At 41.9% G+C, this 27,977-nt stretch overlaps 1 protein-coding gene across 3 annotated transcripts in view; it reads left to right on the forward strand.

Moving 5' to 3' along the window:
- The window catches only part of LRP2 (LDL receptor related protein 2), a 175,712-nt gene that overhangs the window by 88,989 nt on the left and 58,746 nt on the right, over positions 1-27,977 (forward strand). For all 3 annotated transcript variants that reach the window (XM_054043686.1, XM_054043688.1, XM_054043687.1), the window contains exons 33-45: positions 3,836-3,979; positions 4,975-5,084; positions 6,601-6,778; positions 8,187-8,400; positions 10,152-10,391; positions 10,967-11,155; positions 12,619-13,539; positions 14,765-14,930; positions 16,404-16,562; positions 23,528-23,817; positions 25,223-25,426; positions 25,854-26,096; positions 27,624-27,749. In XM_054043686.1, the coding sequence (XP_053899661.1) occupies positions 3,836-3,979; positions 4,975-5,084; positions 6,601-6,778; positions 8,187-8,400; positions 10,152-10,391; positions 10,967-11,155; positions 12,619-13,539; positions 14,765-14,930; positions 16,404-16,562; positions 23,528-23,817; positions 25,223-25,426; positions 25,854-26,096; positions 27,624-27,749 (3,184 nt within the window). The remainder of the gene's footprint in view (positions 1-3,835; positions 3,980-4,974; positions 5,085-6,600; positions 6,779-8,186; positions 8,401-10,151; positions 10,392-10,966; positions 11,156-12,618; positions 13,540-14,764; positions 14,931-16,403; positions 16,563-23,527; positions 23,818-25,222; positions 25,427-25,853; positions 26,097-27,623; positions 27,750-27,977) is intronic.

Genomic DNA, 27,977 nt, shown 5'->3' on the forward strand with positions numbered 1-27,977 from the left:
TGATTATGATATGCCCCCAATCCAGATCCCTGACCTCCAAGTGGGCCTCCTGGGCAGTCCCCATTGCCATTGGTTGTTGCCATTGTCAGTCCTGACAGGACTGAGGCACCCAGGGTGCACATACAGAGTCTTTTCATCATGGACTCTTCTCTATAATATGCATTTCTCTCAGATCTAAGTGTGTCAGCAAATTGCCTACACTTCCCTTATGTTCCTTTTTTACACCACCATTCTTTCTTATCACCCCATTTTGCTTCTGTCCCTTGGGCTTTGCCTACCTTAGCATACTTTGTAGCTATAATTCTCCCTCCATGGTGGCAACAGTTGAGGCTATAGTATAAACAGAGTTTAGGTAATTCCCACTTTGTTGTCCAACTCTGCTTGTAGAAAGCTTAGATGACATGGTGGAAAAATACCTGAGCCCTGTCTTCACTACAGTCTTTGCTGGGGGACCTACATGGATGGAGAACTACCCGGGTCCTAATTTACTCAGGATTGGAAGACATAATGGTAAAAATGTTTGAGCCTCATCTACACTAGTACATAAAATGCTGGTAGCAATGGTGCAAAAACACACGCACTAATTTTCCTAGTGAAGGCAAAGCTTGCAGTCTGCCGGCACCTGGTTCTGTTCCTTTTCCATTTTCTTCCTGACCCTTCTTGTCCTCATTTTGTGCCCCAGGTTCTGCTTTTTCATCTACAGACAACCCATCCCCCTTAATTACAATTTTTGAATAAAATAATTAAAAGTAACCACAACAAACAAAGAACCCCCCTCCTCTCCACACCCACTCAACACACCACCAAGGTAGGTGCAGCACTATCACAGAATTCTCATTATCCTCTGCTTATAACCCTTGCCTCCCATTCACACCACTTATTCCCTATGTGTTTACCTTCCATTCCTTAGACTGTAAACACTTCATAACAGATACCTCTCTTATTATACGTCTGTGAGGTGCTTAGGTGGATAAATGAATAAAGATATAATAAGCATCTACCAGGCTCTTGAAGACTAGTGTTTTGTTTTTTAAGCTTTTTATTAAGGTGAAGTTACAATAAAAAGTTAACATATGACATTGTACGTTACTTTTTACTTATTCAGCATCAGGTTAATAGTCAAAGAACCTGGCTAAAGATTATGACTTCCTGGCTTGTGAGCCTTCCTTCTCTGAGTGTGCTAAAAAGGGTGATAGAATTTCTAAATACCTGTCCTCTTTTTGGCTCTTCTCTTGTACTTGGTATGAAAGCTTTTCCATTGAAGGACAGTCCATAGTTCACTATATCCCAATTCCACAGAAGAAGGCCCCTTTTCCCCAAGAATGCAATACAAAGTCTTGCTGTGAACAATAAAAAAGAAATTAATTTATTGTTCTGTTTAAAATGTAGATCCTTTACTGGAGCATTAAGTAAGCAAATGAGGGAATCTATAGGAAGCCAGCATTTTGTCATAGAAGACTAGTGTTTTCACTGTGAAAAATATATTAAAATAGGAAAAACGAGACTAGAAAACAGTACGATAAATATTATTATTTCTTGCTTTTCCCTTTGCCATAGGCATAGTGACTTGAGGGAGGATTAATTGTCTAGCAGTACTGTGGAGATATGCCACTTGGCTTAAGCAGGTACCACTCTGTTGAAGGCAGAGAAGTTATGCCTACTTATGACAATTTGACCCAGTATCCACACAGCGGTAGCCTTTGCAGCTGATAAGATACTTGCTGTCAGAATGCCTGTGTTAATGATGAGATTTTAAACAAGCAATTTAATACTATGCTGGGGGGAGTAGTGTGCACGTGCTGTGTGTTTACAAACATACTGTACATACAGTACAGTACTATAGTTGGGAGGTGCCCCTGCTTTACCCCAAACAGGCACAGCCCACTGGTACTGGAGATGAGGCAGGAAAGGAAGCTGAAGGTGCTATAGGCTAGGAGAAGCACATTGCGCAGCAGCGGCAGCTTCCTCTACTCTGCAAGCACCAGGGGTGGGTGGGCTCAACCCTCAGCCTGCCCACTCACCCCTCCCCCAAGCCCCCATCCTTGACCTGCCCCTTCTCCCCCCCAGCTCCTCCCCCTTTATTTCTCGTGCTGCGTCCTCGCTCCTCCCTCCCCTCCCTTCTAAACGCTGCAAGCCAGTTGATTGCCGCTGGCAGGAGGCAGGGGAGGGGGGAAGTCACTCTAAGTCCTTGCTTCTTCCCCCTCCCTCCTGCCTGGGGCAATCAGCTGACTTGCAGTGTTGAGGGGGGAGGAGCAAGGACTTGGCATGCAGGCTCCCCCTCCCCCCCCGCCTCCTGCCCGGGGCAATCAGCTGGCTTTGCGACGTTGGGGAGGCGGGGAGGAAGGGGGAGCCTGTGCGCCCAGTCCTCGCTCCTTCCCCCTCCCTCCTGCCCCCAAAACGCCGCAAGCCAGCTGATTGCCAGGGGGAGGAAGGGGAAGGCGCTGATCTGTGGGGTCTGGCTGTGGGGAGGAGGGGGCGTAGGGAGATAGCAGGCAGCCAAACAATATAAGAGTGAAGCATTGCACAACTTTAAATGAGTATGTTCCCTAATTGATCAGCAACGAAACAACATAACCAGGACGACTTGAAGTGAGGAGTTACTGTATCCCTGAACAAGTTCTGTAAAGTTGAAGTAAACTCAGAAAATCAACCAGAGCAACTACCCTGTTTCCCCGAAAATAAGACATCCTCCGAAAATAAGGCCTACTTACAGTTTTGCCTCTCGTTGTAATATAAGGCATCCCCCCGATAATAAGACCTCCCCGATAATAAGGCATCCACTGATAATAAGGCATTTTTCATTTCTGAAAAATAAGACATCCCCTGAAAATAAGACCTAGCACATCTTTGGGAGCAAAAATTAATATAAGACACTGTCTTATTTTCGGGGAAACAGGGTATAGTAGTCAGCTCTGCAGATCCCTGTCTGGTCAGCAGACTTCCGGATGTGTCTCTGAAGACATTCCTAAGGGCCGGTTTACCTTACCGCTTAAGTAACTTATGTCACTCAGGAGTGTGAAAAAGCACTCCCCCCTCCTCCCCCCCGAGTGGCGTAAGTTACATTGACTTAAGCGCTGTTCACACTGGTGCTATGATGGCGGGAGATGGTCTCCCACTGACATAGCTTCCGTCTCTCACGGAGATGGAGTAATGATGCTGATGGGAGAGTGCTCTTCCGTTGGCATAGAGCTCCTTCAGCAGATGTGCTACAGTGGCACAGCTGCATCAGTGCACCTGCGCCAATGTAGCGCTGTAGTATAGACTTGCCCTAAGTGTCATCCACAGAAAGATAGCAACTAGTGTTGGAGATTCCATAGGGTTTACACTCCTGGAGCAAGAGTGGGTAGGATCACTGGGATAAACTTAGTCAAGTTTCCTGACATTATAACTGTTTTCAAAGTACAAATCTTAAAAAGTTATACTGGGGAAAAGACCACATAATTTTCTTTTATTGTGTTTAAAGTGTATCAGAGATGTGACCTTCCTTGAGTTTTTCCTAATAAAGTGTTCATACCATAGTATGATTATATATAACTGTGAAAGATATAAACTCCAACCTTCTATTCTAAGCATAACAATTTTGCATTCTCCAGTCAGGATAGAGAGTAGTAATGTTTCTTTATATAATGTAGCTTTTAAGATTTAAAATAATATTTTTGCAGCTCTTTTGTACTGTGCATATACATATAAATTCTACTAGCTGTGTTGGATTTGCTTTTTCCTAAGCAAATTAGTATCACGTGAGGGAAGTTCTTGTGAAGAGGAAGAAATATGTTATTTTCTTTGTGACATTGCCCTCGACATTTTCTCACTTTTCTTATCTTTTTTCCCCAAGGGTGAAATTCACAGGGCGAAGTCAGATGGAACAAACAGGACAGTATTTGCTCCAGCAGCTGTTATTGGTGCTCCTATTGGCCTGGCTTTAGACTGGATATCTGCAAACCTGTATTATAGTAACCCTGGCACACAGTCAGTTGAGGTACTTATTTGATAAATACAATTTGAAGGTGAAAGCCTGTATTTTTCTTTCAGAGGCCATACATACAGCTTCAAAGCAGCAAGGCATTCTGCGGAAATACACCTGAAAGCAGCTTTATTTTAAAACTGAGTATTAAGGACAAAAAACAGAAAAAAATACAAAATTTAGTTGCCTAAAGTATCAAACTAAATAAATCAAACTCGAATCTGGACATATGTATATAGCCAATGTGATTTTAAAAGCAATACTTCATAGGAGCATCCATTTACCTGTGCACAGATCTATTTTTTCTTCAAATCAGTAAGCTCTCTGATGTTGTTTGATGCTGATAAATCCTCAAGACACTAGAGTGGAATGATGTATTACAGTTCTGCATTAAAGTCTAAGCTCCACATCCTATGCCTACTGAAATTAGTTTTACCATTGGCTGCAATGAAAGAAAGTTCAGGTCCCAAATGCTGTGGTGTGGTTTGGTGTGTTGTGGCTCACAAGAGACTAGCCGCTTGAAAGTAGGTAGAAGATAAAAAGACCAGGGTTATTTAGAGTGGAAAGGAGAGGAGTAATGGATGATCAGGGATTTCTCTGTCCCAGAATAATAAAAGGGGGGCATGTGATTAAATTAAAAGGAAACTAATTTTAAACAGGTTAAAAAGAAATATTTTGTAAAGCAGCATAAAATCAACCTGAACCTCACTTAACACCTCTAGTGTTATACTGAAGAACGGAAGCAGTTTAGTAAGGATTTTAGTGACTTTTATGAACAGGAATCATTTGCAGTTATGCTAGCTAAATTGAGTATCACAGGGAGTTTGTTGGAGAAGTACTTGTCAGAGGAGAGAACCTACTGGAGAAGTACAGAACCCAGTGCTTTTTCTTCATAGTGCTTGTGTTAATCTTTTCTTCAGCTATGTGGGTTCAGGCTGTCCAGGTTTTAGTTTGAAATTATACTGCCAATTCCACATTGCAGACCCTAATTGTGCTAAACATTTATGTAGGTACTGAAGCTACATGGTGAAGTAAAGTACAGAAAAACTCTGATTACCAATGATGGTACCCCTACTGGAGCTGGAGTGCCAATTGGTTTGGCTGTTGATCCAGCACGAGGGTAAGTTTCCAAAATAGTATTTTCTTTACTTATGCTTTATTTTCTAAGTTATATCAGCTTGGTATAGTAAATACTTTCTCAATTATTTTATTTCTCTCCTAATTTTTAGGGTTTGTATGATGGGTGGCGATGAAAATTTGTTGCAGGCATAAAATTGGCATACACGGAGTTTGTTTTTTAAAATTATATTTGGGTTGAATCTGTTAATCTTTTAAAACTATAGTTAGAGCCTAATATGCAATGTGATCAATTACATGAATGCATAAATTGCTGCATAGTTGCAGATTATTTTTTAATTGTCACATAACTTGAATTTTGGAGCACAGCTTTCATTTAAAGAAATTTAATCTCAAGCCATTTTGACAGCAAAGAAAACCTTCAAAATATCAACCCAGTGCAAAGTAATATAAGGATGACTGTCTGGGGCCTTGTCTATAATGGGAAAAGGCACCATGTTAGAAAACATGTTAACTCACACATTTTAACTACCATGATGTTAACATGATTTTACCTCCCCCATCCAAAATGGCAACTCTCCATTTTAGTCCTTATTATAAATATTAAGATAATGTCTTTGGGTAAAAGTTTATTCTTTTTTTTTTTTTTTTTTTTTAACTGATCAAGCCTAGCAAAACACAAAAAAACCCCTCATAAACATTGAAAAGTAAATTAGATCCCGGAGCTGGCTGTGTCTCTACAGCCGTGTCGCTAAAAGTCATGCAGTGTAGTCACTGTTTGTCAGCTCTCCTGCCGACAAAAATCTTCTACCCCCAATGAGCGGCATTTGTGTCGTTGGCAGGAGAGCACTCCTGTTGACAACGTGCTGTTCACGCTGGCACTTTGTCTTTTTTTTGGGGGGGGGGGTGGAGAGGGAAGACAGTGTTTAATACCGCTGAAAGACAAAAGTTTTGTCATTCAATTGCCAGTGTGGACATAGCCTTAGACATTTTTGGTTTTAGTTTAAATTATAAATAAATTATAAATTAATGGAGATCTCCCATCTCCTAGAACTGGAAGGGACCTTGAAAGGTCATTGAGTCCAGCCCCCTGCCTTCACTAGCAGGACCAAGTACTGATTTTTGCCCCAGATCCCTAAGTGGCCCCCTCAAGGATTGAACTCACAACCCTAGGTTTAGCAGACCAATGCTCAAACCACTGAGCTATCCCTCCCCCCCAATTTAGTTCATTCCAAACCCAATTTTGAAATCTCAGAATCCTCTGCAAAATGGAAATTATCTCTGTTAGATTCTTAACATTTGCTGAGTTTTAGTAATTTAAGATGTTGTGAGTGGTTCAGGAAAGGAAATATTTTTCTTAAACTATCTTTAACATGACAATGTTCCGATAAAGTGAAACATGTTGTTGGACCTGATTGAGCAGTCCATCCCTACTCAGAACATATTGAAGTATTTTGCTGAGTAGCACAGTGACTTAAGCATATTCTTAAATGCTTTGATGAACCAGGGCCTTAGATTCTTACCTGCTTCTGTAATTGCTGCGATAACATATGTTTCAGGAAACTGTATTGGACAGACCAAGGAACTGACAGCGGGGTCCCAGCAAAGATTGCCAGTGCAAACATGGATGGCTCAGATATAAAAACCCTCTTCACTGGTAACCTTGACCATGTAGAGTTTATTACCATTGACATTAAGGAACAGAAGTTGTACTGGGCTGTCACAAGCACGGGAGTGGTATGCATTTTTATCTATTGTTGCTGTAGTATCTGTGTGCCCATTTCTGCAGCCCTAACTCGCATGAGTAGTTCACTTATTTAACTGAGAATAATCATGTGACTAAAAGTTGCAGGCGAAATATGACTGATTCGTACACTATACAGTAGCTGCTGGACTGGAATGAAACTTGCTTTTTAGAATTTCAATGAGAGTTGAATGCCTAACTGCCTTTTGTGCCTCTCCCTCCATGGGTACTGAAACAGCATTTGGGTATAGGGAAGATACAGTAGTCTTGTTTACCAAATAAAGTGTTTATCCAGTGTCCCCATGGAAGAGTGTGCACTCACATGTTCCATAACATTAAAAAAGCCATTGTGTTTCCTCCAGTGATTTTTAACTACTGGACAATTGAACCCTCAAGGGCTCCTATATCCTGCTCATATATGCTGCTGTGAGTCAGGCAGAGTCCAGAGGAATCTCTCAGTGGGAGCAGGACCATATCTTTCTGATTCATAACTGTCAGGAGTGTACCTGGGAGGTCCAGGATGGCATTAGTTAGAACAGCCTTTCAATGAATGACATCAAAGTTTGTGAGAGAAAAGGTGTGAACTATTCACTCCATTCTGCCAGTGTTATTGAACAGTGTATCCTTTAGCACAAGGGTTCTCAAACTGGGGGTCGGGACCCCTCAGGGGGTCATGAGGTTATTACATGGGGGGTCGCAAGCTGTCAGCCTCCACCCCAAACCCCACTTTGCCTCCAGCATTTATAATGGTGTTAAATATGTAAAAAAGAGTGTTTTTAATGTCTAAGGGGGGGGGGGGTCGCAAACACAGGCTTGCTATGTGAAAGGGGTCACCAGTACAAAAGTTTGAGAACCACTGTGGGTAGTGGTGCCCACTTAAAAAAAAAAAGAAAAAGAATAAAGTAGATGAAAATACACCTCTACCCCGATATAACGCGACCCAATATAACATGAATTTGGATATAACGCGGTAAAGCAGCGCTCCAGGGGGGCAGGGCTGCACCCTCAGGCAGATCAAAGCAAGTTCAATATAATGCGGTTTCACCTATAACGCAGTAAGATTTTTTGGCCCCCGAGGACAGCGTTATATCGGGGTAGAGGTGTACTTGTGTGTGTTAATGAGACATGGGTGAATAATATTTTTACTAACAGTAATTTTGCTCTTATACAATTATATCTTTTTTCTTTTCTCAAAGTGGCTTTTCTTTTAGATTGTCATTAGCTGTTTTGAAAAATGACAAGTTTGTTAAATTTTAATGGAAAGAAAAGAATAGTTCTTAAAAAAAACCAACCACCCCCCAACTCTCACCCCAAACCTGAGAAAAATGCATAGATTTCTGTTCATAGAAAGAGTTTATCAGCATGTATAAAATTCTAATGAAATTCTAACTGATCTCTTAGATTGAAAAAGGCAATGTGGATGGTACAAATCGTGTGACCCTGGTTCTTCATCTCTCTCACCCCTGGGGAATCGCTGTCTATGATTCCTTTCTGTACTATACTGATCGAGACTATGAGGTCATTGAGCGGGTTGACAAGTCCACTGGAGCGAACAAAGTGGTGATGAGAGACAATGTTCCAAGACTGAAGTGCCTACGAGTGTATTATAGAGACAGTGAGTATTTGCTACAATTTAAAGAGGCAGTGTCAGGAAGTCTAAATTTTGAAAAATCTACTATCCTGAAAACAAGAATCTGAAACGTTATTAAATTGCCAACAAGATGGCATGGCAAACCGCAAACCATAAGTTAGTCAGGTGGTGGTTTGGGTTTCCGAGAGCATCCTTACACATCATGCAGGTGCATAGAAGTGTATAGTTGCATTCCTCAGCTCTACAGTATTTGTCTGCTCATTTCTTTTCAGTCAGATTACTGAAGTATACAAGAGTCATGTTCTACAAGAGCATTCCTTTGAAACCAAACTAAGTGAGTAGGGCTAATTTTAGACTTGCCAGCTTTGATGGTATGTTGATAAAACATGAACTTACTTATGGGATGTGCAGTAGGATTTATATATGTCTTTAACACAACATTTTAGTGCTGTTTTGTATTTGTAGTTCTGAGACAAATTAATGTTACTGCATTTTCAAATATTTCTATCGTTCTTGTGTAGGTATCTCTATTTTAAGAGTTTCAAGATATTTATTGGACCTCAGAGGAGATGATCATAATGGTCCTTTCTGGCCTTAAAATGTGTGAATGTAGTTTAGGGTTGTTTTTGTTAGTTTTGATTTCAGTATGATTTCTAGTAGTATGGTATGGAAATAATCCAGGTACATTAACTTTCACTGCTCTGTACTAACACAGTCTGTGTTAACTTTTTCTGGAAGAGCAGGGAGTTCTGACTGATTGTAGAGATCGTTCTCACATGTATAGTTGAGATCTGAACTTCCACAATGTCCAACGGTGTTATGCTCTAGTTTTGATGTTGGGCTCATTGCTAGTTAGTTTATTAATTTCTGTGTTCAAATGTCCTCAAGTAATTTGTAAAACTAATTGATTAATTCACAGTGAATAATATTTTGCTGTGAATTTTAGCATCCTTTTCTACTTGCAAATTGTCCATGAGCAGTTTTCAGTTTTCTCCAATATGTTTGTCCTTTTTCAAAATTTTTCCCTAATGATTTCTGTGAATAAATCTCGGTATTTTATTAGATTATTTGGTATTGAAATATGAAATGCAATCCATGTGGTTAATTTTCATAAGAAAAATTGGTCAGATGATGGTGTCATTGTTTTCTGACTGAAAGAGCACAATTTATTGAAGTAAGTTTCTGTCAAAATGTATTTCTGAGTTCAAAATTCAGTTTCTCTGAATGTTCTGATATTCATGGAAAATTCTGTTTTCACAAACATTCCTGGATATAACTTGAATATTTGCTTGAATATTCTCAGGAACAGAACACAAAGGGGTATGAATATTTGCAAAGCAAATTTAGTTTTTTTTATTTGAGGACAATCACATGAGGCATTTCCCAGCTCTAATAATTAGTTGTGTGGTTATCCAGTTAGGATTTTGCTGTCGCATCTGTTTTTACAGTAAGTTTACAGCTGTAACTTTAACTGAAAAATTCATTCTGGAATTTCATGAGCTAGTTTGCTTCAAATTTATATGAGCGTCATATCTGATCCTGAAAAAACGTGCTCTACTGAAGATCTCTTCATCTTAGGTGAGAGGAGTCCAAACGCTTATATTTATTTGCCACAGTTCAAAATGATTAAGATTCTTACTGTTGCTGCTTATTGTTATTAGTCACTTTCCTGATAAGCTTGTGGCGTGTATACATTTTATTCTAGAACAATGAGAGTTTATAATGAACAGCTGCACTATTGAGGTTTTATATGCATCTGTTTCTTTCTGACACAGATTCTGCTGGTTCCTCAAATGGCTGCAGTAACAATATTGGAGTTTGTCAGCAGCTTTGTCTGCCTGTGCCTGGTGGACTATTTTCCTGTGCCTGTGCCACTGGCTTCCAGCTAAATCATGATAACAGGACCTGTTCCCCATATAGTTCCTTTGTAATTGTTTCCATGCTGTCCGCAATTAAAGGATTTAGCTTAGAGACATCTGATCACTCTGAAGCCATGGTGCCGTTGGCAGGAAGAGGTATGTGAAGATTGTAGTAGATGAGAAAAATCTCTTTATGCCTATTGTGGTCATTTTCTGTTAAAGATTTGTAATGCTCTGGTGATTGCTTATGTGACATATGGAGTATTTAAAAACAAGACTAATATACTGAATAAGAATATTGCCTAGACATCATGCCGTGGAGGTAAGGTATGTATAAAATTCAGTGGCATGTACCGATCTCCACATAAAGGCCTAAATTTTCAGAAGACAACCTCTTTTTGCAGATGTAGTTTGTGAGTTTAATTTTAGCACACTGTAATAATCAGATTTTATTAGTTTAATATTCTCATACACTATTTTAAATATTGAACTACGGAGCCATAATAATACAATGCTCTGCACATTAACAGAGAAGCCAGTTATATGATCTTATCTGAAAGTTTACATATAAAGAGTACCATGGCAATGTAAATTGATGGTAGATTTTATGTCATGAGATTTTATGCCATGACAGCCTCAATTCACTTGTTATTGCAAATAACATAAACCACCAATTTTAAATAAAATACTTTATATTAAAAATAATTGATTGCTTTTTAAAAATGTTTCAGGACGAAATGCACTTCATGTGGATGTTCACATGCCTTCTGGTTTCATTTACTGGTGTGACTTCAGCAGCACTGTTTCTTCCCAGAATGCAATACGTAAAATTAAGCCGGATGGTTCTTATTTTAGAAACGTTATTACAAATGGAATAGGACGAAATGGAATCCGTGGCATTGCAATTGATTGGGTAGCAGGTAAGCAGAACTGCTGCATAGCTGAATTTATAATAAAGGTTTCTCTGTATATGTTGTAGGAATCTTTAGACTAATAATTAGTTTTATAGAAAAAAAACTCATGGAAACATTTCAAAGGGAAACCCTGTATGCTTTTAGCTAGTGCTGAATGACAGAATTTGGCTCTAAGCTGTAGACTTAAAACCATGCTTTCCAATTAATATTGCAAGTTAAATCAAACAGCAAGTTATAATTAATGCAAATACCAACTTTTTAGAAAGCATTTATTCATTTAACACTAAACAGGAGATCTTTGTCAAGTGCATACATTTTTTTTTGTTTCTTTGATGTAATTCCTTCTGGGTGTGTCTATGCTGCACTGTCTTTTGGTGGTGTGTAGTGCACATACACATGGGTATAAGTAGCAATATTGACGATGAGGCAAGGCTTAGGTTAGTAGACTACAGACATGCCTGAAGGGTGTGGGTATGTACCTGACTATGTACCCTACATGGCTCTCTGCACACCCAAACTCTGCGTCCCCATCTAAACTGCTGTTTTTAACAGTGTAGTGTCATGCTGCTGGAGCCTTTCTCTGCTCCAGGAAAAGACTCCAGTTGTGTAGAAAGTTTCTGCCAGCTCCCTCCCCACTGCAGAAACTCTTCTCCACCACTGGGAAAGTCTCCAGCAGCTCCCATCCCTGCTGCAGGGAAAGACTCTGGCAGTGGGGAAAGGCTCTGGCAGGGGTGAAGCAGTGGGGAAAGGCTCTGCCAGCTCCCCGCTGCTGGAGCCCTTCTCCACAGAAGGGAACAACTCCAGCAGTGGGGAATGGCTCTTGCAGGGGAAGGCTGTGGGGAAAGAGTCAGCCTTTCCTCAACTCAGTGAAAGGCTCCATCAGCAGAGAGCTGCTGAAGCATTTCCCCTCTGCCTTCCCTCTCCCAGAGCCCGTCACTAGCATGTGTAGCTACACACCTCAGGGTAGATGCGGTGTGCTTTTCACTGTGGCATGTATTACACATATACCACTTGCCGCCACCAGTGGTGTATATATAGACATAGTGTCTTTAGTTTCAAATAAAATGCTAAGGAAAAATGTTAATGTTGATTTGAAGCAATGTAATAAAACAAGACCTTTGAACTAAATACATATTGTTATATGAAACCATGATGATGACCTATATGAATGGGCCAAATTCTGTCTCAATTATGCCTGTGCAGCCCACTGAAGTTAGTAAGGATGGATGAATGAATCAAGGGCAGAATTTGAATAATGTTATTTTGTGGTACTGTTTGTCTAATTCTTCACAGTTAAGCATCTATTTTTAAAGTTCTTTCCAAGGAAGCAAATGCCCTAACCAGCTATATACTTGGGTCTTTGCTTATCATAATTTTATGATTCATTTTATGATCACCATTTGAAGGTATCAGCTTGTGTTTCTCTGGTTTTGAATTAAATTGTATTTAACATTTTTTTTTAAATACAGGGAACCTTTATTTTACGAATGCTTTCCTGACAGAGACTTTTGTAGAAGTTTTGCGTTTAAACACTTCTTATCGACGTGTTCTCCTGAAAACCACAGTGGATATGCCAAGGCATATAGTAGTAGACCCAAAAAACAGATACCTCTTCTGGGCAGATTATGGACAGAATCCAAAGATTGAACGTGCGTTTCTTGACTGCACCAACAGAACAGTGCTTGTGTCTGAAGGCATTGTCACACCACGTGGCTTGGCAGTAGATCACAGCAATGGCTATGTTTATTGGGTTGATGATTCTTTAGATATGATTGCAAGAATTCAGCCTGATGGGGGTGAAGCAGAAATTGTTCGCTATGGTAGTCGCTACCCAACACCATATGGCATCACCGTCTTTGAAAATTCTATGATCTGGGTGGACAGGAACCTGAAAAAAGTCTTCCAAGCCAGCAAAGAGCCAGGCAACACTGAGCAGCCAACCGTTATACGAGACAATATTAATTGGCTAAGAGATGTTACCATTTACGACAGCCGTTTTCAACCACGGTCTTCCCTCAGTATCAACAACAGTCCTTGTTTGGAGAACAATGGAGATTGTTCCCATTTGTGTTTTGCCTTGCCTGATCTGCAGATGCCTAAATGTGGGTGTGCCTTTGGCACACTAGGAAGTGATGGCAAGAGATGTTCCATTTCAACAGATGATTACTTGATTTTTGCCCTTGAGAATGCGCTTAGAAGCATACAGCTCGATCCTGAGAATCACAGCCCCCCATTTCGCACAGTGAATGTGTTAAGAACTGCAGTGGCTCTAGATTTTGACAGCATGAACAACAGAATATATTTTACACAAAGTTCTCCAGCTGGGACAGGAAAAATCAGCTACGTTAATATTTACTCAGGAACTGGCACTCCAACTATAGTTGCGTCAGGTAAATGCCATTAAACTTGATCTAAACTAACTGGATATTAACAAGATAGGATTATAGCACCTGATTATTAGTTAAATAATTACAGTATGTTTATTCTAATGATCAAGACAGACTGTTGAGTTAAGATATTCTCTTGAAAGCTTCTGTTGACATTTCTGCTTAGTTTTTTCCTCCTTTCAGGTTCTTACTCCATCTTTATCAGTACTCACACAAACTATGAAAGTATAAGATTAGTTAGTACTATTATTGTTTGTTTCCAGCAGTTCCCACAATGCAATGAGCACTGAACCAACATATGGGAAGGCATAGCCTCTGCCCCAAAGAACCTATAATATAAAAGGACAAAAGAGACAGATGAAAGGTTAGCTGGATGTAATGTACAAGCAGAGTGGTCAAGGTGGTGTTTGGCCTTGGTCTTGGTAATACAGTGTTGGGTAACACAATGTTCTGGGTTTTTTTTTTTTAATTACTGTCAGCCTTGGCATTACCAGTCATCTGGGTTCTTGTAGGTGTCACAGGGGAAGTGGGTCTTCAACAGAGATTTCATTGTGGGAGGGGGATAGTGATCTTGCAGACCAGCTCAGAGAAGGCGTTCAGTGCATAAAGGATGGGGTAGAAGAAGACATCATATTTGCTGAGTTACACTGTTTGTTCATACTGGGCCAAGTCCTCAGGTCCTGAGCGGGGACTCAGCTCTGCCTTTTCAGTGCAGCCAAGTGGTGTGGGTGTGGGTGGGGCTGCACCTCCCCTAGGAGAACTCAAGGAGGGATTCTGTCTTGGAATCCTTTCCAGGGGCACAACTTAGTTCCCCGACTGCTTTTGTACCACTCCAAGGTGGCTGCAGAGAGAAGGTAGGGCAATGTCTCTGCCTCTTCCCCACCCTTCTTTGCCTCCTTTGGAGCACTGTGCACTCCCAGAGTAGTAGTGCGGGAGGAGTCCCTGCACTTCCTGGAGGATAGAGACTGCAATTCGTCTTGCCCTTAAGTAGGCCGTAAAAGTGTCTGAGAGGAAGGGCTCCTTGTCCATTGACAGAACCCACCTCCACTTTGTGCCCTTATAAGGGCCTGTTTCTTAGATTTTTACTTAGGCAAACACCCATTGATGTCAATGGGATCTTAACTGGATAAGTACCTCAGGATTTGGCCCATTATGATGGTGATGATTTGGTGAAGTGTATGGCAATTTTTCAGAAAGTTGTAATGAAGAGATGTTCTCCTTTCTCAAGGTTTGGGAACTCCAGATGGCATAGCCTTTGACTGGATCAGTAACAGAGTTTATTACAGTGACTATTTGAACCAGACTATCAGCTCAATGGCTGTGGATGGATCTAACCGCACAGTGGTTGCCCGTGTTCCACGCCCTAGAGCTATTGTACTAGATCCTTGCAGAGGGTATGTCTTGCTCTTTTTCTTCTAAAGTTTTCATTAAAATTGTATTTTTATATTAGGTGGGGCTGATGGTTAAAGATGCCTGACACTTCCCATTGTTAGACCCATTTGGCAGAGAGATCACCCTGCTCTCAGCAATGTGGTTTTTGGGGTTTTTTTGCTGTTCCTGTGAGAAACTGTCCATATTTGGTCTTTGAAAAATCTGAGTTTGCTCATGTTTAGTAGAGACTTTTTAAGAGTTTGGCAGCCAAATTCCCTGAAGATTTTGTTGGTACTGGACATGCAACCAAGGCTGCAGGGCTGAGCAGGACTTTCCTTTCTGGCTGCTGTGGTGCTGGGCACCAGAACTGAGAGCTCCTATGAACCCTGACTCCTCCTGCTGGTGCCCGTGCAGTGTGGAGGAGGAAGTGGAGGGGTCAGAATTAAGGCTGCATGGGGATCCTTAATTCTGGCATTTCCTAACTTTTGAGTGTTTGACTTTGCAACTTCGATAGTCTTTATTTGTAGTTTTTTGGATGTAATAACATAAGATTAAATTTAGGTATAAACCTTCTTTGATACTTGACTTTGTCAACTAAATTTCAAAAAGACAAAAGCAATGGCACTCCCAGGTAAATCGTGCGGGTACAGTGGGAGCAATACTATTTTTAGAGGAGAAGCAAAAATTATGTAAGTTTGGAAATGTGTGTGCTGGAAGATAACAGCTTGAGGGAACTATGTGAATTGCACAGAGTTCTGTGTTCTGTTTCTCGCCAGTGCAACAGAATGTGCAAGTATATTCAGATATATGCAGGCAATATGAGACAGTGCTTTGCAGGTGAAATCAGAGGACCCACAGGAGACTCCCTCAGCTGATAGTGAATGCTAGCCCATCTGGGGAGGTGCCAGGAAGATCTCTATACCAACAGGAAGGAGAGGCATCCACCACCAGATATTTGTCAAACTAGACAGAGAAGATAATGGGAAGGCATGTGTCTACCACTCATCTGAGCTGAGCAGAGGACCAAGCGGTGGTTGTTCAAAATAAGGCTTCTTTGAGAGTAGCATGTCCCTAGGATTAGTTGACACACCAAGGAAATCTACCTATTTAGATTCCTATATGATCCCAATACCCCGTACTATCCAAGTGCCTCACAAGAATTCATGAATTGATCCTCACAGCAGCCCTTTGAAGCAGGAAATAACGTTATTAGCACTATTTTGCAAATGGAGAAACCAAGGAGAGAAATTCAGTGACTTTCCCAAGGTCACACACGAAGTGGTGGGGCTCCAATAGGGCTTCACGTGGGTGCAAGGGTCCTTGCTATTGCAGAATCAGGGTCCTAATTAATGGAGATAGTTCTTCCCTCACATATATATTCCCAGCTGACTCTTGATTTCAGTAGGAGAGACCAGGATGGATGTCTCTTACGACAGAATTGAGTCCTGTGGGTTTTGTTTGCCAAAGAGATAACTTTGCAATTGTCTGATTGATAGATACATGTACTGGACTGACTGGAGTACCAATGCTAAAATAGAACGAGCTACACTTGGAGGAAACTTCAGAATACCTATTGTAAGCACCAATTTGGTGTGGCCAAATGGACTTACCCTGGACTATGAGGAACAGCAACTTTACTGGGCTGATGCACGTCTGTATGTATCTGTCTTGTCTGTAGTAGGATTTTTAAAAGAAATTTATTATTACACTTTACTTTCAGAGCTCAGATTTTTTTCTCCCTTTTTCATTACTTCAGATGCATTTGGTACCATTTTATAGTAGGGCCCATTAATAATCACTTAATAGTTTTTAAATACAATTCCATTGTGAAAAGTAATTAGTAAGTGCATAGTACTGTAATTGATTAACCACATGGTTGTTTCTGTCTTATACCAGGAAAACAAAATTGTAGGGACCAAATTCTGCCACCGTTACTCAATCAAAACTTCCATGACTTCGTTGGTAGTTTTGATTGATTAACTAACAAATCTTAGAATTGACCTGTGATTTCGAGAACAATGTATGTTAGTAATTTGCAGGCACATATAATTACTGGGTTTCTTGAAATTCACAGGGAGCTAAATTTACTCTAATGTTGTGCTAGCTCATTTGTCTTATTCTTAATGCAGTATTTTAGCGTTTTCTCTGATCTATACATTGCTCCTGCACAGCTTCTCTCCTCATTCACCACTAACGGGCAATGCCTCTCACCGCAGCATTTGGAGATGGTCCAGTGTTGTTGCTGGAGGCTCTGGGACTAAGCCCCGCCCGTCAGCTCAGGCCACCAGAATTTCTGCTTTCAGTTGGTTGTTCAGTCTCTCTAAGCCACTTTGTTTTCCAAGTTTCAATTTTTTTAATGCTGCATAGTGACTGCATTTCAGCTTCTGTGTGTCTCTGGCCCTCCTGAGGTGAGGAGTCACTGGAGCATTGAGGCTCTAACCCTTGGGGTTCCCCAGTACAGCGTCTCTTCCACAGCTGCCTTTGCCCTCTTCCCCCCTCACAGCAGCAGAGAAGCCTTGCAGGCATTGAACCAAGTCCCAGAGGTGCTGTACACAGCTTTTCAGGAATCTTGGAGGACAAGCTATGCTCTGCCTCTGCTAGCTGCCGACCCTCACTCTGCCAGGGCATGAGGCTGGAGAAGGCGGGCTATGCCCTGCAGCTGTAAGCTACTGACCCTTGCACTGCTCAGGGATGGGGCTTTGCATTGGACAGCTGTGTAGGGTGTCAGTTCTTGCTTGAAGCTGCGACTCCATCATGGAGCGCTCAGACAAGGGCATGAGGATTCTGATAGAGAGGAAAACCCATCACAGCCTGCCCCGGAGTAAGACTCTGGCCTCAAAAAGGCAAAAGCAAGCATCCCGTTCAGAAGGCAGTGATTAATGTAGTTAGTGAGCAAGTGGTATAAAATCCAGGGTTTAAACCCTTTCTCCTTTGCCTTCCCTCCATGAAGGAGCATTTGCTGGGCTTTTCTCCTCACAGGTGCTCTGTATCAGGATCCACCCCCCTCCCCGGCATGCTTTTGTCAGGGCATGCAGCTGCCTGGTGCACCCATGGAGCTTTGCTTCGGGCAGCAGCAGTGTTGCCAGTGCTTAATTTGTGCCAGGGCTTGTCAGGGCTGAGCTCTGGCACCTCTAGGCTTGGCAGTTCATAGCCCCAGCGCCTCTGGGCTTGCCGCATCAGTTATGAAAGTAAAAAAATTGCTTGAGTCCCAGCACCTAATTGTTTGAGCCCTGGCACCTCTTGCATTACAACTTAACCACTGAGTGTTGCTGATCCCTGAAGCTCAAAATTCAGGAGACAGACCCTCCAAAATTTTGAGATTGCCCCTCCCCACAAGAAAGACAGAGATAAATTTTTCATCTTAAGCCAACAAATTCCTCAGCATGACAAAGATGACATGAGCATTTGTACATGAGAGAGCAAACTTCCTGTACAAGACTCTTTCTTTCAGTCTGCCGTCTGCATCCAGAGTCCTAAGAAATGGCTGGTAATAGTCACAGCACATCTATGCCCATGCATGGACAACATCACAACCTGTGCCCTGTCCAGAGAAACAGACTCACTCAGAATTTGCCAGCTGCTGGAAAAAATTCAGCCCCACCACTTGATCAAAATCAAGAAAAATCTTTTGAGCCCAGTGCAGAAAATGGTTCAACCAGAGGTCAAAATAAGCATGGGTCTGACTGTAATTTTACTATTACGGTAAATATTCACAAAGATACAAACTTTCTTGCATCAATCATTTCCTGGCAGTGCTTATCCATAACCAATTGTCTCTAGCGAATGTGTTTGCTAGTACCAAGCATCTGTGTTATCCCCCAAGTGGGATTTCACACAGTGTGTCTCCAGATAGTCCTCCTAAGAACATGGTACCACTGAGGGGACGTAATACAAAATTAACCACCATTCCTGAATCATGTCTGGATCTCCCCTTGTGGGCAGGTAAGTACCAACAACATGCTGAAAATCAACTCAGTTTTCCCTATAGACCCTTGCACACTTGCTATGAAAGCAAACCTTGCAGGGTCGGAAGCATACCTGGAAGACAAGATGACCCAGGAATTATGGTCCTGCACTCAGAAAAAAGAAAGCATGCAGGTCTCTCAAGGTCGCCCCTGGAGGTGTACCAAATTCCAATATCTCAGCATGCACATCCTTTTAGTTCATGTCAACAGCTCTGTCAGCGGTGTTTCTGAACACAGCCATAATGTTGGTTTTGCGGGATCAGGCTAGTGATCCATCAAGTATGGTGTCCTGTCCCAGTACCACATCCTTTAGAGGAAGGTGCAAGAAACCCTATAGAGGGAAATTATATAATAACTTGCCTACAGGGGAAGTTTTGTTTTAACTCCCATTAATTAGAGGTTTGTTTATGCTCTGAAGCATGAGTGTTTATACCTAAGGCTGCGAGTTTGCCACGGAGGTCATGGATTCCGTTACTTTCTGTGACCTCCATGACTTCTGCAGTGGCCGGTGTGCCTGGCTCAGGGGCAGCTCAAGCAGCCCCTGCATCAGGTGCACCGGTGGCTGCTCGGGCAAACTTGGGCCCCCGTGTCCCAGCCAGCAGCAGTTTGGGTATGGGAGGGGGCAGAGGGTTGGGGCACCAGATGGGGTGAGGTGGGCTCTGGGTGGCGCTTACCTGGGAGGCTCCCTGGAAGTGGCGACATCCCCCTCACTCAGCTGCTAGGCAGAGGGTGGCCACGCAGCTCTGCACACTGCCTCTGCCCAGAGCACTGGCTTTGCAGCTCCCATTGGCACGGAGCCAGGTAGGGAGCCTTTTGGCCCTGCCAATCCCCACCTCCCAGCACCAGCGGGGGTCCCAGGCTGTGCGCCCCTGCCCATGCATACAGCCCCTGCCCCACTGCCACCACCCCTGCCCACTCCGGTGCCAGCGGGGGTCCCAGGCTGTGTGCCCCTGTTGAAGCATCCAGCCCCTTCCCCCCACCGCCGCCAGCCCTGCCCACCCCAGCGTCAGCGGGGATCCCAGAATGTGTGCCCCTGTCCAAGCATCCAGCCCCTGACTGCCGCCGCCCCTGCCCACCCCGGTGCCAGCGGGGGTCCCAGGCTCTGTGCCCCCGCCCAAGCATCCAGCCCCTCCCCTGCCACTGCTGCCCGTGCCCACCCCAGCACCAGTGGGGGTCCCAGGCTGTGTGCCCCCATCCAAGCATCCAGCTCCTGCCCCCCACCGCCCACTCCGGCGTCAGCAGGGGTCCCAGGCTGTGTGCCCCCACCCAAGCATCCAGCCCCTCCCCCGCTGCTGCCACCCGTGCCCACCCCAGCAACAGTGGGGGTCCCAGGTTGTGTGCCCCCCCCTGCCGCCGCCCATGCCCTCCCCAGTGCCAGCAGGGGTCCCAGGCTGCGTGCCCCCGCCCAAGCATCCAGCCCCCCCCCATCCCCGCCTGTGCCTCTCCCAGCACCCGTGGGGCCCCTGGGCAGGCCCCCCGCAAGTTTTATTCACTGGTATTTTTATTAAAAGTCATGGACAGGTCACAGGCTGTGAATTTTTGTTTACTGCCCGTGACCTGCCCGTAACTTTTACTAAAAATATCTGTGACTAAAACGTAGTCTTAATTATACCCCTTCCAAAACCAGGGAATAACCAGAGGTCAAAGTTTCTCTGTGACAATGGAAATAATGTCACGGGCAGAGAAAAGTCTGCTGCCTTTCAAGACAGTTCACAGAAAGGATGAGGAAAAGAGGAAAAAGGAGAGTTGAAGTCCTAAACCTCCATGGGTCAGAAGGTACTTTATATTTGATAGACAACTGAGGAACCTCCATTACACCTGCTGAAAGACTCCTGGACACTGGACAACCTACAGTTAATAGCCTGGGCATGGGAAGAGAAGTGCAATTCCGCAGGGTTTCTCCATTAGTCTCATTGATACATTTTGGTATCCAGACAGAATTTAACCAGGGAAATTTATTAGGTCAAATTTCATTTCAGGTGTGAGGGGAAACAGAAGGCACTTTGAGGCAAGTATGGTCTCTTTGTTATTTGTTTGTACTGTGTCCAGCAAATGGGGCCCTGGCCACTAATTTACTACAAACAATTAATAATAATCACAAAGTTCTGGTGATCTGAGCTACACTACAGGTTTTCCCAGATGGCTGGTCAGAATCCAGCAACCAAATACCATAAAAAGGTGTATACCAGCCCTCGCAGTGTTCTTTATGGAGGTACACCAGACTCTCCACTGAGTATTGTCAAGTGTCAAGATTCATCAGACTGGCCAAACTAGACAAGCTTGTGTGCAGCTTTTCTTCTTGCCATTACTTCCAAAAGACAGGATTGGAATTAGTTCCTCTCTCTGTGCAAGAATGACATAGCTGTTGTCAAGTGGAAAAGGTTATTCTTGTAGCTCCAGAAATAATTCTGACCAAGATGAGTTCATCTTTCCACAACTCCTGTGAAACAGTGTTTCCATTATTTTGTTCCAGTCCTTACACTCCCTTGGAAAGTTGTGGCATAAATGGGCATTCCCAAAACGTCTTATTCTATCCAAAATGCCATGGCCTTAGGACCTCAAACTTGCTGCAGGCAAGACATTAAAATCCTTCACCAGTTGACATCCTGGGCATCTGAGAGACTATTTATGGAGTATGAATCAAGGTGCCCTCGGAAGGTCCCTATTGGCCTTGTGGGGAAAAGTGGCTGAGCCTCATATGAAGAAGATTTGCAAAATAGATTTTCATTGCTCTGCAGAGGGAGCCTTTTGGTAGGAAGGTGCTACTGGGTTGGTTCCCCCAGAATTCCTTAAATTACAAAGCTTTTGTTTTATATGGGATAACTTGTATGTCTGCCTATTATTCATCTTGTAATAATAATTCAAATTCTGCTTTATCGTCCCTTCCTCCACTTCTGTGATTCACTGCTTGTTACTTCCCATTAGTGATGAAGGAGGAGAGAAGCCATGCAGCAGAAGGAGAAATTTCTTACATGATAATTTTCTTTCTGTCAGCAGCTTCTCTCCTCATTCAGCCTACCCTAGTAGTCTGGTGAATGACCAGAATGCAATTTGTAACAATTGAAATGTTTCTCTAAGGGAGACTTAAACATACAATTGCCCTAAGATTAGCTAATGTAAGTTCATGTTATTCACTTAATGCTAATGACTGGTTACCTGCGTGCTCCTACAGCTTTGGAAGAGCTCTTCTGGGTGTTAAATTGAAGGGCGGGACTTAGTCCTGGAGCTGCAACATTGAACCCCCCCTCTGGACACGGGGAATGTTATTGTTTACAGTGTAATTTTCAGAAAGCCTTTCTGTTCCATTGACAGTCTACACTTTCACTGCATTGTGAAGAAAGGACCAAAGCACAGCAATCGCACAGGTGCATCTTTGAAGGAGAGGAGCAGAACTCACATAACCTTCTGTCTCCTGTCAGCAAAGCCCTGCCATGTGTATAGAACACCTCATTGGGTTGTCTGATCACCAGAATGCTGGGACATGGAGTGAGGCAGCAGCCTCTCCCCGGGGCATAGTACACTCTTCACATTTGCTCTAATTTCTCTAATTCCCCTACACTCCACCCAGTATTTTCTTCTCACTGCTCCCTTTTTCTCTTCTCACTCGCAGCTTCTAGCAATACCATGCTCCTATTTTACCAAGCACTTTCTCTCTCCTCCTTGAAATCCCTCCTCAAACTGCATTTCTTCTAGAAATCTTTCCTACTTTGTCATCCTTCCTGCCAACAATCTTTCCACACCCTCCTTTTTCTGTACTCTCGTGTTTTGTTCTTGTGTGACTTGTCTGCTTGGACTGTAATCTCTGTGAGGCAGGGAACTTGTTTAACTCTCTGCCTTAAGTGCTGCAAACATTTGTGGCCTGATAAAATGATTTTACATAATAATGCACCGGCAACTGTAGCATAAATTGATTCTTCCTGAAGCAGCACTATCTGACCTCCACTGGAAGCAGGTGCAGGTGGGTCAATAGTCCTGCTAGGGACAGGATGGGTAGACAGTATGGAACAGGGATATTGCTTGCCACAGGATCTGTAGGGTTGGAGCCTGTATCTCTTGTGGACCCCGGAGATGCTGCTTCTGTTAGTTCTGCTCATCGTTGCAGAGGGGAGCCTGAATTCCAAGGTCAACAGAGAAGAATTTGTGGTTATTTTATAGCAACTCTTCTTCTTTCATATATTTATTCATGGGAAACTTAGCACATAGGTTTATGTATTTATTTTGTATGTGATCTGCTATGTATTTCCTGGTAACATGAATTTGGGTCTTCAGTAGGGGCAACTAAAAAGACAGTATCTTTCCCTTTCATGATGCCATTGTACTCCTAGTGCAAGGCTACATGAATTTTGAGTCCTTTCAAAGGAAAGAATTCTGTCATGAAATTTGTGCTCATTTTGGTTATGGGTAGTGTAGCTGCTTAAATGTTTTCTTCTAAAAACTAATTGCTTCTGGTACATTATTTTATTAGTGTTTCAAAGTCATTACTTTGCATCATTATTGAGCCAGTAGTTTGAAAAGCCCCTGAGACCTCAAACTGTATTTAATAACAAAACTTAGTTAAATATGCTCCAGTATTTAATTGGTCACAGAGTGTAATTTAAGTATGTACTTGTATCTGGAAAAGTTCAAAGGCTTTAATATTTCCTTATTTATTTTAGACAGAAGATTGAGCGATGCTCCCTTTCTGGTTCCAATCGTGAAGTAATCGTTAGTACTGCTCTATATCCATTTGCCATGACCTTGTTTGATCAGCACATTTACTGGACAGATTGGAATACCAGAAGTATTTACCGAGCTAACAAATACGATGGCTCAGATCAGATAGTAATGATCATGAATCTGCCACAAAGACCAATGGATATTCATGTTTGGTCAAAAAGTAAGCAACAACAGTGCATCAATCCTTGCAACCAATTTAATGGCGGTTGCAGTCACATCTGTGCACCAGGTAAACTATTATGTTTGATGATAATGTTGACTATAGCAGAATTCACAGTATGGTGGAGTGCTAGGTTTAAAAATTACTTGGGAATGGCTGAAATATTTATTCACCTAAACCAGGAATGGGCAACTTTAAGGTAGCAGAGCACCACAAAATATCCTAAAAACCTGAGCAGGCTACACAGAATTTTTTTTGAAGATTGAGCCGGGTCACTGAGGGGCACCGTCTTTTAGTAAATTTGCTGCTGCCTCATACTACTCTGGTGGGCAGGTTGTTTCCCCTATGCCTACAGTTGCCCATTCCTGGTCTAAACTAAAATATATCTCATTGAGGTCCAGACTGTACAAACTGAATTTTCTGTGCTAATGTGACAGCTGCCATTTTGGCTGACACATCAGGGATTGAACTACATGAGCTGCTACAGTTAGAGCTAAAGCACTCTAGCTGGGGCTGTAATGGACGCCTGTCCTCTATGGATTCAGCACAGAGGGGGCCTATAATACATACTTACCAGTAGATTACACTGGGACCTCAGAATGGTACCACAGCACTAAATACTTCATGCTGCAAATTTAAAATGTCGTCATAATCTGGATTTCTTCAGCACATGGTATTACAAAATATTTCCGTTACCATTATTTTCCAGACTCTTTCAGAACCCCTTGCCGTACAATCTCCATCTGTTTTGTTGTGTTATTTTAAAAGCTTTGGCAATTGAAATCCCAATTTCCAATAGAAAATGAGTGGGTTTAATAAGTTGATAATGTTGTACAAGTTTGGCACAAGCTGAAACTGTAAAATACATTAGGGGAGGGATTTTTAAAAGCACGCCGGACAAGATTTTTAAAGTCTGCTAAAGATGCAGATAGGTGCCTGGTGGGATTTCCAAAAGCACCTAGGCATTTATCTCCCATTCACAGTTGGCCTAGAGGCAAATGGAAAACTCCCATTGACTTCAATATGAACAAAGTTAGTCTAATGTTTTCCAGTCTTAAGGGCCAGATCTTCAGCTGGTGTGGCCTTAATTTTTGACGACAGGATACTTTCTCACTTGGACCCCAAAAGTGCACCTATTATCACACTGAGAACAGCCCAGAGATCTCATGGTATTTATGGCAAACAAATATTATAAATCAGTGCACCAGATTTGGAGCTCAGTTACTCCAGCGTAACTCTTGAATAGTGCCGTTCAGTTAAGTGGATTGATACAGGTGTACTGAATTCAGCATCTGACCCAGTAGCCTTGCTTATTTAAAAGGCTGACAAATACAACAAAGCTAGCTATTATAGTTCAGCAAAGAATAACGAATGTTGTAGCTGTGAATAATTTTATGGAACGTTTACCTTAATGTGTTGATATGCTCATCCTTTTTTTTTTTTTTTTTTTTTTTTTGGTTTCAAATGTATGCAGGTCCTACTGGTGCAGAGTGTCAGTGTCCTTCTGAAGGTCACTGGTATTTAGCCAATAATAACAAGCACTGTATTGTGGACAATGGTACCAGGTGTGATGGAGGGCTCTTCACATGCCTTAATGGACGATGCATTTCAGAGCGGTGGAAATGTGACAATGATAACGATTGTGGGGATGGCAGCGATGAGCTGGAAAGTGTGTGTGGTAAGTGTTTTAATAACTGTGTTCGAAAGTGACACGGGGCTCAGTCCTGCTCCCAATGACATCAGTGGCACTTTTCCCATTGGTTTGGTGGCAATGGGATTGAGTCATGTGGTAGTAATTTGGAGTGGGCTCCTGCCTGCTTTCCGATTTTGCGTCTGCATCTTCATGTGTATTATGACAACAAATTTGCATTAGAAACAAGAAAGGATTTATAGGCATGCCTTTAACTTTAAATCATGTTTATCCTACTTTACCTTTTGACTTTGTCTAATTCAAAATGTGTATTTTACTTTTCATGCAGTCCGTTTTGCAGCGATGTTTGCCCTGGCAGGTAAAAGTGAAGCGCGTTTTCCTTTGCTACATTTGTCAAAGAATTGAGTTTACATTGTATCCATGACTTTTTCTCCCTGTATTTATCCCCTTTTAGCTTTCCATACCTGTCAGCCAACAGCTTTTACCTGTGGCAATGGGAGGTGCGTACCTTATCACTACCGCTGCGACCACTACAATGACTGTGGAGACAACAGTGATGAGGTGGGCTGCTTGTTCCGAACTTGTGACTCCAACACAGAATTTACTTGCAATAATGGAAGGTGTATATCTCTTGAATACGTCTGCAATGGTGTAAACAACTGTTATGATAATGGCACTTCAGATGAGAGAAATTGCCGTAAGTTCATCATAACTACCTATTGTATATTTGGATCTGACTCTTTAAACCAAAGAAGAGGCAAATATTTTTGCTTGTGAAGAATAATGAAGCTATCCACAAAAGAGAACAAGTGACTTCTCTTGACACGATTGGTTTATTTTAACAATATTCTACTTTATACTATTTTGAAACAAAACAGTAATTAAAATATTTATGAGCAATATGAGAGCATAGATATTTTATTTTATTATTAAAAATAGCCTGTCCTCTGTACGTCCCCAACCCTGGAAAGATTTATGCATGTGCTTCACTTTGTGTGCTGTGAATAGTCCCATTCAGTTCAACAGGGCTCTTCATGGTGCATTATATCTTTATGTAAGTCTTCAGAAGGTTGGGACCCAAATTTGTGCAGTGAGTTTATGCTATAAAGTTTTATATCATTCTTACTGTGTTAATTGCAATAGCTTTAATCACCTGCAGTAAATATTATGCATGTTACTGAAGAGTTACTTTTACTCTTTAATATGAATGCTTCATATTGCTAAAAAAGTGGAAATGTTTCATTAGTTAAGTGTTCATTTCAAAATCAACAGAATTGTTTTTGGAAATGAGTAGTATTTTCAATAAAATACAAAATGCAGTTAAATCAATATTGACCAATAACGTGGCTAATCAGGCTAAGCAGCCCTTCTGGTCAGTAGGAACATTCATAACTTGAGCTGAGCAAATAATTCATGATGAGAAATTTATTCAGTTAAGGTAGCCCCCTTTTCTGCTTGCTATATTTGTTGGTATATTGTGATTTTCTGGAATGTACTTGTAACTTGCATTTTTCTAAAATGTTTGAATGTTTACTCTATGGATTTATCACAAGTATTCAAAAGTTCAGCTATGTTGCTTATTTGTGGTTGGTAAGATAATTCACATGGTATTATTTCTGCCCCAATTGGTTGAATGTACAAGCACTTCCAATATGAATACATGTTCATGTGAATTTACAATATGGTTTCTGTGAATACTAGCACTTGCTACTTTGAAAATGCATTCTGCCAACATTTTTGCCAGTAAAACTTAATTGCCTGAATGTTCACAGAGAGCAGCAGGACAGAGTCATGAGCATGGCCCCAAATAATTCATATCAACATTTGAACAAAAATGAGTGGAAAACATTTTGAGTTATTTGCCCATCTCTTTTTGTAGCTTCTCAAGACATCCACGTTTAGCCATTAATCAAGAGAAAATATCCCAGAAAAATATGTAAAAAATCTATTTTGTATTAATTTACTATTGATTTAACTTTGAGGAAAACAGACACCTAAAGTTTTGTGGCTGTTTTAGCTCCCTCTAGTGTTTTTTAGAGCCACTTTGTGTTTCTTTTGCGTGAACAGTGATATAGTGGCAGTCTCTTAGCTAAAACTTATATAAGACGCTGAAAATTTACTCCAGAGTAAATTTTATTTTAACAACATTGTGTTTCTTTCAAAATGATACAGTTTAGTGGGATAAAAATGTTCTAAACATTTTCTTTCTCTTTCCCTCTTAAAGCTGAACGCACTTGCCAATCTGGTTTTACAAAATGTCAAAGCACAAACATTTGCATTCCTCGAACATATCTGTGTGATGGAGATAACGACTGTGGAGACATGAGTGATGAGAGCCCCACTCATTGTGGTAAGTAAATATATGGAGATATACCTATCTCATAGAGCTGTAAAGGACCCTGAAAGGTCATCGAGTCCAGCCCCCCCTGCCTTCACTAGCAGGACCAAGTACTGATTTTGCCCCAGATCCCTAAGTGGCCCCCCTCAAGGATTGAACTCACAACCCTGGGTTTAGCAGGCCAGTGCTCAAACCACTCAGCTATAGTGCCCTAATCACCTTTCTTCACTTCAGTAATTC

Source organism: Malaclemys terrapin, chromosome 11 (assembly GCF_027887155.1).
Source record: "Malaclemys terrapin pileata isolate rMalTer1 chromosome 11, rMalTer1.hap1, whole genome shotgun sequence".
Taxonomy (NCBI): Eukaryota; Metazoa; Chordata; order Testudines; family Emydidae; genus Malaclemys; species Malaclemys terrapin.